The sequence below is a fragment of the Miscanthus floridulus genome, unplaced genomic scaffold (genome assembly GCF_019320115.1).
Source record: "Miscanthus floridulus cultivar M001 unplaced genomic scaffold, ASM1932011v1 fs_714_3_4, whole genome shotgun sequence".
Classification (NCBI taxonomy): domain Eukaryota; kingdom Viridiplantae; phylum Streptophyta; class Magnoliopsida; order Poales; family Poaceae; genus Miscanthus; species Miscanthus floridulus.
The window spans coordinates 46,918-59,124 of record NW_027097151.1 but is presented as its reverse complement, the minus strand read 5'-3'; the positions used below and the strand labels follow the sequence as shown (position 1 = coordinate 59,124).

Genomic DNA, 12,207 nt, shown 5'->3' with positions numbered 1-12,207 from the left:
AACTAGTAATCCCATATGCATGTACTGAAGCAGCCGTGGAGGCCATAAATGCACTTGCTCAGAAGAAAATACAAGGCGAATTTAAACCCAGATGGGAGGTGGATGAGCTTAGTGTCGCCCTAGGCAACAAGGAACGCCTTGGCCGTGTGCGGGGCATCTCCTCTAAGCTAGGACTTAAGCATGGTTTTTCACAGGAGGTGAGTAGCTATAGAACAAGGCAACGCTATAAGGACGACCTTTATGACACCCTTTGCAAGAAGGCCGACGCATATATTGATGAAAAGATTAATCAGTTGAAAGCTTCATTTGGTTTTTCTACCGTGGAGCCAATATTATCTACAGTGTCGGTGCCAAAGTAGTGTTGCATCAATCACGCTTGAGACTTTTCCTGTGGACTCCATTGATAGGCCTACACCGTGTGCTCTGCATATTCCGTACAATAGGAAGGGGAAGACGATTATGCCAAGGTTGAAGTGCTCTCGGTTTCTCCGAATCATCTCGATTATGAAGTTGAGATCCTTGCTCCTGATGGTGAGACGGTCTTGGGTAACCTTATAGGCCATTTCATTGCTTGGCAACGACGAGATATTATGCTGTTAACCACCCCATTGGTAGAATTATCATGCGTGAGACCTATACTTGATATGAGACTATATATATCCATGGGCCACTAGTAGAAAAAAAAAACAGAGTGCGCTCAAATTATTGACCAGTGGTAGAAAAAACACTTATCCGGAAACATTGAGCACATCTTGGAATGGGCATAATTTTCTACATAAAAGTTGGATTATAAAAAAATTTTACCGCATGCACAAACCGTTTTTCAAGCTTTCAGCTAACTGGATACCGATCGAGACACCTGCATTGCTATGGTACACAAAATGTATCCTTTCAAGCAAGAGGTAAACGGGTTTCACGTTTCTACCTGGCTCCACACGGTAGTGCTGCTAAGTTACTTTTCCCTTCACCGAAATGCGTGTTGCGATGGTAGGCTACGCGTACATATCATATTGTGCACGCATGGGCCCGGGCCGCCCGGCCAGCAGCTGGCTCAAAGGCGCGACGCGAAATCTTGCTACGAATAACTTCGGCAACTCGCGTGTGACTTGTTGGTTTTATTTTAATTATCCATTGTCAATTGCCACGTCGAACGATGTTGATACCCTGGAAAGCCGGAGTTTGAGGGAATAAACCACAACTAAAAAATAATTTCGGATGTTTGGGAAAACCACTCTCCTAATGGTGCACAAAAGTTTTTGTCCTTGTGTCTAACTCGCCCTGTAAACTTATAACACATTTCTCATTTCTCTCCTCCACCTCAACATACAACCCACTTACAGCCCTTTACTATAATTGTTGTAAATCACCACTCTATTTTAACCCACTTCTCATTTCTCTCCTCCACCTCAACGTACAACCCACTTACAGCCCTTTAGTATAACTGTTGTAAATCACCACTCTATTTTAGCCATCGCCAAGCTAATACCATATCATCTCAAATTAACGGTATGACAAGTTATTAGTTAATAAGTAATAACGGCTAGCAAGTTCTTAATTCAAAAATGAGATCATAAAAAAACCACATCATAAAAGTAAGAGTTGCCAACTAACATTTTTTTATAATGAATTCTTTGGGTTTTAAGCCTAGAAAGGGATATTATCAGATATCTTATTTTAAATATTAGATAATCCAGCGGATAATCTATATCCATCGAATTTTGTCAATTCTATATCTTATACTACTTCGTACACACACATAAATTGGATTTGGGTCATCTGTATCTACATAGATATTAAAAGCCTTTTTCGTATCCTCAGAATTTAAATTTGGATGGCATCGGGCGCCACTTACACAACTATCTAGTGTTTCTTGGCCAATTTTTTTTAGAGGAGATGAGGCGCGGCCGGATCTCTCCCGTATGGCCCATGGGCTTTCGATTCAGTTGAGATTGCCGTGGTCCAGAATCTGTGTGAGTAGGCCTGAAATATTGCAGCCCGTGGCCGGATACTCTGCAGGCCCCTTCGTCAGCCCGTGGCGGCACACACGTGGGCATCTTCCTCTTTCGTTTCGGTCCTGTTCGCCCCCCAAACTCCGGAGGCGCCTTCCGCACGACGCTCCACGGCTCCACCACCGCTAAAACCCTAGACGGCTAGCCCGCGCACGGAAGCGGGAGCGGAGCGGAGGCGAGCCTCTCCTGCCTCGGGTTGCCGCCACCGCCCGCCGCCATGAAGCTGACGGTGAAGACCCTCAAGGGCACGCACTTCGAGATCCGGGTGCAGCCCAACGACACGGTGAGATATTCCGATCCCCATTTCGTTTTGAAATCTTCTCGTGCTTCTTACCGGGGTGCTTCTTATCGGGGACGGGTCCGTGGGTGTGAGCGCTTGTGGCGAGGCGGGTGGTTTCTGCGGCATTCTGACGGGGGGCGATTCAGGGAGGAGCTGAATGTATGCTTCACTAGGAGCTGTCGAGAAAATGCAGCAGGGAATTCGATTTTTGTGATGACGAAGGTATAGGGTTGGCCTGAAGACTGGAGAATGAGGTCCGCAGGTGTTCCTTGTGGTTTATAGGATTTGATTTGAGACTTGGTGTCCTGACATTTTGGGGTGTGACCGTGTGAGTGCTGTCCTTAACATGGTTATCCCCACGGCCCGTTTGTTTCCGCTTATAAGCGGCTTGTCGGTGGAAATAAGCGAGAATCCCGCCAAACGCTTTGCTTATTTCCACCTATTCTCGCTTATGTGGTAAGCCGCTTCAGAGATTTGAACTACAAGAAGCGACAAGCGAGAAGCGAGAAAATCTTCGCTTAGATTATAATCCAAGCGTGGCTAGGAGAAGTGGAAACAAACGGGCCGCACGTTTGGGTAGAGGGATAGGGAAATGGGGCTGCTCTGGGATAGGGAAATAGGTACCTCTATCCCGACGACTCAATCCTAGCCGGAGGGGTGGGTTATATTGGGAAATCGAAAGTGCAGCCGAGGTGGAGCCGAAGCTGCCGGAGCTGGAGGCACCCTCGTCACCGAAGCTGGAGTCGCCCTCGCCGCCCGTGCCTCCCACGCTGCTGGAGCATGCGAGCAGCAGCCAGCCGTGCCGCTGCCCGCGCAGCTAGAGCAACCGCTGCCCCCGTCACCCATGCTGTCGGAGCCCTTGTCGCCCGCGCTGCTCAGGCGCTTCCGCTTGGTCCGGTGCGGTCGCACAGGACCTTTGTTGGAGATGCGGCGCGGCCCTGTCCCTGCGCGATTTGGAGGTGCGTCTTCTGGAAACCAGGATCGAGCACCGTCGCTTTTGGGATGGATGGATAAGGCAGGTGCTATTGGGCGTGGCATAGAAAAGTCAAGTGCTTTCTTCATTTTTTAATTATAGCAGCGGGTCCCACTTGAAACCCAAACTCCAGCCAAACTGCCAAACAATGGATTGGGTTGAACTCTCCATTTCCCAATCCATAACCCACTCCTCTCTATCCCATGCTATATCCATTTCCCTATCCCACTGCCTATCCAAACGCCACCTTAGCCCTTAGGGTGTGATTAGATGGTGGGAGCACGTGAAGATCCATTTAAGGCACTAGTCTCTGATTTCGGGGTGTGACCGTGTGAGTGCTGTCCATGACATGGTTAGGGTGTGATTAGATGGTGGGAGCACGTGAAAATCCATTTAAGGCACTGGTCTCTGATTTTGGGGTGTGACCGTGTGAGTGCTGTCCGTGACATGGTTAGGGTGTGATTAGATGGTGGGAGCATGTGAAAACGCATCTAAAGTACTGGTCTCTGATGTATACATTTGGAAAGTGCCAGGTCTTAACATATCTATGTATCAATGTGCTGGAGTTATTTCTGGCAAATGGTTTTGGCGCTGCTGTAGAAGTACTGTGTAGTGTAGGGCTATGATAACCTTGGACTCGCTACAACGGAGTTAAACGAGATCAGGCTCAAAGTTTCACAAGATGGATTTACATGAGTAGAATCGCAATTCGGGATAGGAAGGGAAGAAATGGAGCGTTGAAAAGGAACAGCATGAGGATTTTTATTTCTCATGCACACTTTTTGTTGGTAGATACTGGCTCAAAGTAACCCGCACCTTGCTCATTTGAAGACCATGTCCCTGCTGCCTGACACACATGTTGCCTGTTGTAAACAGCATCCAGCTTCATTTACACGTCCCATGCTCAGTCCTGATTGTCATACTGGCATGCTCTTGGGGCTTGAGCCTATTTGATTGTTATGCTGGATTGCTGGTATTCTCTTGCCTCTTGTGCCCATTTGCCTACCTTGTACCTTCTTCAAATACCTCATGGTTCCTTGTTCTTTTCCATATCTTCTGCTTTCCTCCGCCATCGGTGATGCAGGCACAACAAGGGTTTGGATTAATGCTTGTCAGCTTACTGTTTTGTGATCATAGTTGAATGGGTTTTATTGGCATTTTATATTTTGTCAAGGTTCTACTAACGGTTCCTTATTTTACCAGATTATGGCTGTGAAGAAGAACATCGAAGAGATACAAGGAAAGGACAGCTATCCATGGGGGCAACAACTGCTGATTTTCAATGGAAAGGTCTTGAAAGATGAAAGTACATTGGATGAGAATAAAGTTAACGAAGATGGGTTTCTAGTTGTCATGCTTAGTAAGGTTGGCTTCTAATACATCTCTGTGCTACGTATTATAGGAACTGTTTCAGATAGCTATTATGTCTTACTGAAGTATTTGCCATAACTTTAATCTGATCATGTAACAACTTGATTTTAGTGTAAAATTTGATGCAAAATTTACAGATATAATACAAAAAGGATGAATTGTAACACATGAAGAAAAGTTAAATTTAGGTACAAAATATAATATAGTTATTTGCCAAAGGTGAATCTGTCTGAAACATTATTTGACCTGCAGTGGTGCTCTGCTCTTATTGCTGATCATCTGGCATAGTTTAATACTATCCTTCTGTCATGTGGGGCATCCGGGGACCGCCGGCATGCAGCCAGGACGGTATCCCAGGGGGTCCGGCTGTAATCAATGGCAATTAGAGTCTGGGGAAGAGATTAGGGGCGTGTTTGGGACCGCGTTTCTTGCGGCGGCGGTGAAAACAATCCGAGAATCACGCCAAACGCTCCCACGGTGCGATGATTCTTTTCCCCGCACACGGCATCGGAACTGCACAAATGAACTAGCGTCTGCGTTTTCGGCACCGCGGCCCTCGCGTCGCGATACACGTACCGCACCGCGCGCTGGGTAACCGCTGTCCCAAACACGCCCTAGAGTTAATGAGAGATTAGAATTAATGTTGGGAGAGAAACAAGGAGCCAGAGGCTGGGCGCCTAGGGGCTGAGCTCCTCTATTTATACCCTGTAACCAGTTGAGATTGAATCAAGCAATGAACAACAAACAATCCAGTTACCCCCAAATATTCTAGTCTCCCTCCACGCCGACTTTGCCCGGCCTTCCTCTTGGCAGTGGTTATCCTCCCTATCCCCGATATGAACTAAGGTTCATACCACCTTCCATCCCGTAGTAGCTATAAACCTATAACACAAAGTACTCCTTTTGTATCACAGTTAAAAAGTACATGATATGGAAATACACATTCTGGTACTGGGTGTTCCTTGAATGATATGTTTAATGTAGAATGGTATATCTTTTAGCACCATCACTCAGCACGTGTTATCCTTTATTCAACATTTTCCCTGTATGTACTCTTGCTCTATTTCATATAAATTCATACTTATCCACTCTGTTTTCTGCAGGGTAAAACATCTGGTTCAAGTGGAACTTCATCTTCCCAGGTAGAGTTATTTCCTTTGCGGGTGGAAAAACAAACTACCAGCTTATGTACTAACTGCATGAACCATTACTAGCCCTCAAACACTCCTGCAACAAGGCAGGCACCTCCTCTAGATGCCCCACAACAAGCTCCTCAACCCCCGTGAGTTCTTGCTATAGTTTTTCTTTCTCTCTCTCTAGCCTCTTCATTTGTTTTTATTCTTTTCGTAAACTCATGGGATGCATCTTTTTGCAGGGTGGCACCAACTACAACTTCTCAGCCTGTAGGACTTCCTGCAGAGTATATTTCCAGCCTGCCAATCACACATCTGTGCTATTAGGCGATTTTGACCACTTAAAATTCTCATTACTGTTTCCGTAGATATCCTCCATCAGGGGAAAAAACTATGTCAACCTTCGTTGAGACTGAAGTTATTTGAGACATAAATCATGCAACCTTGCAAAAATGACCATAGCTTGCAGGAATAGAATCTCCAACTTCTTCGTGTAAATTTAATACGGCCCATTAGGTGTGAGTTAAGCCGAATTATAGTGACACATAACAAGTAGATGCGAGTTAGTGCCCCCCCCCCCCCCCCCCCCCCCCCCCACACACACACACACCCCACCACCACCACTACCACCACCCCCAACTGAAATTTTGGAGTACAATAACTATGTTGAAGATAGATCTGAAGTGCTCTTATGAATCTGGAAACTTCCATTTCCTTTACTTCTTTTTTTGGTACATTTATTAATTCTGCTAACATTTTTTTTCTTTTTGTTAGGGCTCCTCCTAACACATATGACAATGCAGCATCAAATCTTCTATCAGGAAGCAATGTTGACACAATGATTAACCAGCTAATGGAGATGGGTGGGGGAAGTTGGGACAAAGATAAAGTCCAAAGGGCTCTCCGTGCTGCTTACAACCACCCGGAACGTGCTGTTGAATACCTCTACTCTGTATGTATTTTTCTAGTCGCCCCATTCTTTTGCCTTTTTGCACTTAATGATGGAATCCAATTTTCTGGTGGTAATAGATTTTTTCTGTCAAACATTAGGGTATTCCAGTGACAGCTGAAGTTGCTGTTCCAATTGGTGGTCAAGGAGCAAACACAACTGATCGAGCTCCTACTGGGGAAGCCGGTCTCTCTGGGATTCCAAACACTGCTCCACTAAATCTTTTCCCACAGGTGTACTTTATGTGGTTCAATCATTATCACTGCATGTTGAAGCATCTATTGACCATTAAACAATTCAGCAGGGGGGTTCCAATGCTGGAGGTGGTGCTGGTGGTGGACCACTTGATTTTCTTAGAAACAATCAACAGGTTCTCATTTTAATTTTTGTTGTTTAAGATTTTTGGGTTAATTCTCTATTATTCCCCCTACATACTAAAATATACTATTAGAAAATAAGGTGCCCATAGTAGTAAGTTGTAACAGCCTCATCTAGCACACTTGTTTTCTCACTAATCTTATGGTAACATATTGTGCAAGGATGGACCTTACCCCAATGCGGTGCGAACATGAGCTTTGTAAAACTTTATTGAATCTTTTGTTTGGAATGAAACCCCAAATATGTCCATCTAACCTTCTCCTAAATGCACCAAATAAAAATCAACAATAACTCCAATGCAACTTTTTGCTTCATTCTTCCATGTGTACTCCTACTTAAATGCACACTAATCAATGCAATGCACACTAATGATTTATGTGCAACATGGTCATTGTACCCCTCACCTTAATGTTAGCCCCAAGTGCAAGTGGACTTATATTTTGGATCAGCAGGGTGGGATTACTTCAGTTTATTAAGGAAGAAACCTCATTGTTCTAAATATGAATTAAGAGCATATCAATTATTTTGCAGTTTCAAGCAGTTCGGGAAATGGTGCATACAAATCCAGAAATTTTGCAGGTTTTGTATTCTTTGGTTTGGCTTACATTCTATGGCTTCTTGTGTAGCACCTGCCTGAACTTTTTGCTGGTATCATGTTATAGCCAATGCTAGTTGAGTTGAGCAAGCAGAATCCTCAAATTCTAAGGCTGATTGAGGAGAATCATGATGAGTTTCTTCAGTTACTAAATGAGCCCTTTGAAGGTGGAGAGGGGTAAGCATCCTCTTATTTGATTAACTTTTCCCCCTTTGTTTGGGTTGTCTGCTTCATCGCCACTTGCCAATTGTCATAGATTTCTGGTATTGTGTGAATTGCTGTTTACTGATTTTATAAATAGATAGTGTTATATCATTTCTTCTGCCCATTTCCTCAAAATCTCTAGGGATTTCTTAGACCAACCTGAGGAGGATGAAATGCCTCATGCTCTTAGTGTTACACCAGAGGAGCAGGAGGCCATTGGACGGGTAAGCACACATTTGTTGAACTCGCTATCCTCCGACTTCATAGATATTTGAGATCACATAATCATGTTTTGGTTTGTTTTTGTATATTCAGCTTGAATCCATGGGGTTTGACAGAGCACGCGTTATTGAAGCATTCTTTGCCTGCGATAGGAATGAGGAGCTAGCAGCAAACTATCTTCTGGAGCATGTTGGTGAGGAAGATTAAGCGGGAATAGTTTTCATATGGTGAGAACTCAGCCATCCTCTGGTTGATTATCCTTCGGTAAACATATATGGCAAGTGGCTCACATCGGGGGTGATTTCGTTCTTTTGAACCTTGACAGCCTTCGTCGACATCTGACCCACATTGATCAAGATTGGAAGTTCCGAGTGACTACTCAGAGTTGATATGGAGCTGACAGTCATTTGAATTGATTTCTTTGTGCAAGACCTATATTACATGTTGCCTTTTACCTTTAAATACATGTAGCTGAACACACTTAAGTAGATTGCTACAGTTGTGTCTTCCCATTCATCAGCGTGTAGTGGCAAACATCAGTTCTGCTCCTGTATGCATAGGATGCAAGTACAACACAAGTATGGCTTGGCGGAAGTACAAGGATCAACTACCACCAAAAGGGAGGATGACGAATTGACGATGTGTTTGCAACAAGCTGCCCGCATGTGTGGATGATGAGTGCAGAACTGCAGATAGGTCGAGTGTGCCAAGGCTGGCAAGTGTATAAACGCCGACAGTTTGGTGTAACTAGACTTGTTTGCTATTTCTATTATAAAACATTGCTTGACCGATTAAGTAACACTCAAGTTGCAAAAGGATAATCGCGTATTAGCATGATCTTTTATTCAATCGCCTTCTCGAGGTGAGAAGCTGGAAGACTGGAAGTACCGAACCGCTTAGATTACATCAGCTACTAAAGGTCAAAAACAAACACTCCTTCCTCGCATGGCTCCCATTTCACAGGGTGCAGCACAGCTTTGCGTCGATCGATGCCAGGCAAATGCAGAACGCTTGGTAGCCGGTCAGCGGGTATCTGCAGAACACATTTTTCTGAGATGAAACTGATCTCGCAATTGAACCGAAAGCACTGGAATAATTTTGGGTGAGGCTTTTTTTGTTACCTAAAATCCATTATGTACTTGGATTTCCCAACCCTACCAAGCTGCAACACTGTCTGCCTCTCGTTTTCCTGCCAAGCAAAGTTACATGTATCTTATGACTGCTGTGATCTCTGATACGTATGAACCAGACAAATGAAATGTTACCTCCAAAGTCATCTGAAAATTCTTGACCGATGTTTGCACCTTGTACCCCATCCTTCCTGCCCTCTCTCTGAAGTCCAGTTCGTAGCGCTTTGTCATCTGTCGTGAAGAGGCACACGGAACCATAACAACACAAATCAACAATCATCAGCTTGCCTCTTGAGAGTTGAGATACCACTCCGAGGAATACGCATCAAACAAGCTGTCATGAACTCCTTACATGGTTGTAGAACGGGGCTCTTGAGCACAACTGGTCAGCTCTGCTCTTCTTCTCCTGCCAATCCTTTGGGAGCCCACTGACATGCTGAATCTGCAAACTTCCATAGTCACTAAGAACCATCTGCCTGATTCCAAACTAATGTTGAAAAAAAAATTCATCTGAACTTACCTGAGCAGAATTGTTGGTCTTGAGCTGCATGGACTGGTTCTTGGGGATCCATGCCCTCATGCTTCTGAAACTCCCGGTGAGCGTGGTGATGGTGGGGGCAAACCTGAAGGAACCAAAAACTCTGGGTCAAGAAGCATTCCGGAAGGGAGCATCTGATTCCCGATGGATTTTGAGGTCGGTCGGATCTTACGCGACAACGCCAAGAAGCCGTTTCGACTGGTTCTTCAGCTCGTCCGCTCGGCTCCCCTGCCAGCCATGAACATTTGCTCATCAAGTGCTCAACGCAATCAGGATTCAGGAAGAAGCATGATTTGAGGTGTGGACGTACCTGGCCCCAGATTTGGTACTTGGATCCGACCAGGTTGGCGCCCACCGTGCCGAGGAAGTTGTTGTCGGAGGTGCAGAAGATGCCGTCCTGGTTCTGCGCCACGATCAACTCGGACCTTCCCCTCCTCCTCCGGTGCCGCGCCACCGCCAGCTTGCGGTCCTGCCGACCCTGCCCCTCCTGCGCCATTCCACAAACACAAATTAACCTCGGATTGCTCTGACATCGCCTTTCAGATTTCAAACAATGCAGCTCGGAGGACAGCTCACGTTGGTGTAGAGGGAGTAGAGCGCGACGCCTCTGGCGCCGGTGGCCGCCTCCCTGACGATGACGCACGTGCACCGGCCGACGTCCTGCGGCAGAGGCCGGCACAGCAGCGCCCTGCAGGAACAGAGGAAAGAGGGAGCATTGTTACTAGCTGCAGCCTGGTCCCCCGGCGGCGGCGGAGGAGGAGGAGGGAACGAAGGGCCGGGCGGCGCGGCGTACCTGTTGGGGAGCGTGGCCCAGGAGGAGGCCGGCGCGGACTCGCTGTCGGAGAGGTCCCACGCCTCGTAGTTGGAGGACGGAGGCGGGAGCAGCAGCTCCCTGCCCCTGGGCCCGACGAAGAACGCGGGCGGCGCCTGCGCAGCCGCCTCGGCCGCCTCGTCCTTCATGCGGAGCTGCAGCGACGACGGCTTCATCGGCGGCGGCGCTACCACCGCCGGCGCCGTCTCCGCGGGCTTCGACAGCTCTGCGGTCGTCGTCGTCACAGCCGCCGCCGGCTTCCCGTTGTCCTCCTCCTCCTTCCCGTGGCCGAGGCTCTTGGGCCGCTGGTTCTCCTTCTCCGCGGATGCCGCCGGCGCGCGCCTGGCGCTCGCCACGGCCGGAGCCGGAGCCGGAGACGCGGCGGCGTTGTTGCTCCGCGGACGCAGCGGCTCCCTCCTGGCCCTAGTGGTCGCCTTGGGGTTGGGCGTGGTGGTGGCGGTCGCCATCATCCCCTGGCGGGTGTGGCCTGGCGAGGCTGCAGTAGCGCGGTGCCGTGCAGTGCAGCGGACAGCACGGTGGACGGACTGGTGACTAGTGGGCGATTTGTTGTTTATTGGTGGGTGATTTGGACTTTGGAGGGAGGATTTAAATTTGAAACCGGGGAGAGCGACTGGCTGGCCTTGGTGGCGGCTAGCTTTCGGCTGCCAACGCAACGGTCAGTCGGTCACTCCCTCGGGAGTCGTGCCCCTCCAGTCATCTTTTGGTCTGGACCTTTTACACTCTCCGTAATTGATTTTTGTCATGCTCCTACAGTCGTATAGTAGTACTCCGTGCGCTACTGCAGCTGGTACCACTGCTAGTACGTTGTACGTACGTGATTTGAATGAGGCTCTGAGAAACCACGAGCAATTTGGGTTTGGGTCCAGGGCCACCGTGGAAAAGGATGGACGATGGATTGGTAACTGTCACGAACTGGATCAACGATACGATGGGAATCAAGATAACATAGATTCAATCAGAAGGGATAGATTTAGATACAAGAAGAGTAGGGAATCCCGGGTAGAAGCAAGAACAGCAACATGGGAAGGGTTCAGACAGAGTTTGTTGGAAGACGGTTACAAGTCTGGTTTGATGCCCTTCCCCTCAGCAATACAGGGCTTTATACACCCGATACAGGCACGTAGGCCCAATTTAGCGAACACAAGGCCCAAAATGCCTAGAACTTCGCGGCCCAGCATTAGCCGCTCTTCTTCTCGTGCCTTGTCTTCATGTTCCTTGCCCAGCACATAACAGTGCTCACCCCTTCAAATCCAGCTTGTCCCCAAGCTGGAGCATCTGGGAAGCGACTAAAGATGGCAACGGGCCCCTGATACCCGCGACGGGTATTTGATCCATTAGGGGACGGGGATGGTATCATATCTTTACCCGTGGGCATCTAAATGGGCAAGAATCCATCCCCGACGGGTATAGCGGGTACGGGAACGTTCTCTGTTTACCCGTCCCCGTTACCCGTTGGGGACCCGACTATTTTAGCTGACATGCGAGTATTAGGCCCAAAGAAGCTCAATATAGGTTTTTTGTTCTAAATTTGAACAATCATATATATAGTTTGTGTGTTTTAGGAACCATAGTTCAATTTTTCCTCACCATCTC

General features: G+C 47.4%; 2 protein-coding genes across 4 annotated transcripts; one reads left to right on the top strand and one right to left on the bottom strand.

Annotated features, from left to right (window-relative positions):
* Positions 1 to 2,053: 2,053 nt before the first annotated feature.
* Positions 2,054 to 8,913, top strand: LOC136532799 (ubiquitin receptor RAD23b-like). 3 transcript variants are annotated; one of them, XM_066525386.1, is made up of 13 exons: positions 2,054 to 2,292; positions 4,466 to 4,627; positions 5,737 to 5,775; positions 5,848 to 5,915; positions 6,009 to 6,053; positions 6,541 to 6,718; positions 6,817 to 6,948; positions 7,017 to 7,085; positions 7,625 to 7,672; positions 7,756 to 7,865; positions 8,035 to 8,116; positions 8,208 to 8,341; positions 8,440 to 8,913. In XM_066525386.1, the coding sequence occupies exons 1-12, from the start codon at positions 2,227 to 2,229 to the stop codon at positions 8,319 to 8,321; spliced, it is 1,113 nt and encodes a 370-aa protein (XP_066381483.1). In that variant the 5' UTR covers positions 2,054 to 2,226; the 3' UTR covers positions 8,322 to 8,341; positions 8,440 to 8,913. The 3 variants fall into 3 exon arrangements, with proteins under 3 accessions (XP_066381483.1, XP_066381484.1, XP_066381485.1); XM_066525387.1 differs by having other exon boundaries at positions 2,057 to 2,292; positions 7,020 to 7,085; XM_066525388.1 differs by lacking the exon at positions 2,054 to 2,292 and adding an exon at positions 2,907 to 3,248.
* Positions 8,914 to 8,983: 70 nt separating this feature from the next.
* Positions 8,984 to 11,151, bottom strand: LOC136532798 (tubby-like protein 4). The gene is made up of 9 exons (XM_066525385.1): positions 10,576 to 11,151; positions 10,359 to 10,470; positions 10,093 to 10,269; positions 9,955 to 10,010; positions 9,765 to 9,867; positions 9,597 to 9,686; positions 9,380 to 9,475; positions 9,236 to 9,303; positions 8,984 to 9,147 (listed from the first exon to the last, which is right to left on the bottom strand). The coding sequence occupies exons 1-9, from the start codon at positions 11,061 to 11,063 to the stop codon at positions 9,072 to 9,074; spliced, it is 1,266 nt and encodes a 421-aa protein (XP_066381482.1). The 5' UTR covers positions 11,064 to 11,151; the 3' UTR covers positions 8,984 to 9,071.
* Positions 11,152 to 12,207: the final 1,056 nt, after the last annotated feature.

Bases quoted from the DNA above. Each gene is read 5' to 3' on its own strand.
- LOC136532799 (XM_066525386.1), top strand. From the start codon at position 2,227: ATGAAGCTGACGGTGAAGACCCTCAAGGGCACGCACTTCGAGATCCGG. The intron at 6,949-7,016 runs GTGTACTTTATG...TAAACAATTCAG, and splicing joins CACTAAATCTTTTCCCACAG to CAGGGGGGTTCCAATGCTGG. The intron at 7,086-7,624 runs GTTCTCATTTTA...ATTATTTTGCAG, and splicing joins TTCTTAGAAACAATCAACAG to TTTCAAGCAGTTCGGGAAAT.
- LOC136532798 (XM_066525385.1), bottom strand. From the start codon at position 11,063: ATGATGGCGACCGCCACCACCACGCCCAACCCCAAGGCGACCACTAGG. The intron at 10,011-10,092 runs GTACGTCCACAC...CATGGCTGGCAG, and splicing joins AGTACCAAATCTGGGGCCAG to GGGAGCCGAGCGGACGAGCT. The intron at 9,687-9,764 runs GTAAGTTCAGAT...GGAAGTTTGCAG, and splicing joins AGACCAACAATTCTGCTCAG to ATTCAGCATGTCAGTGGGCT.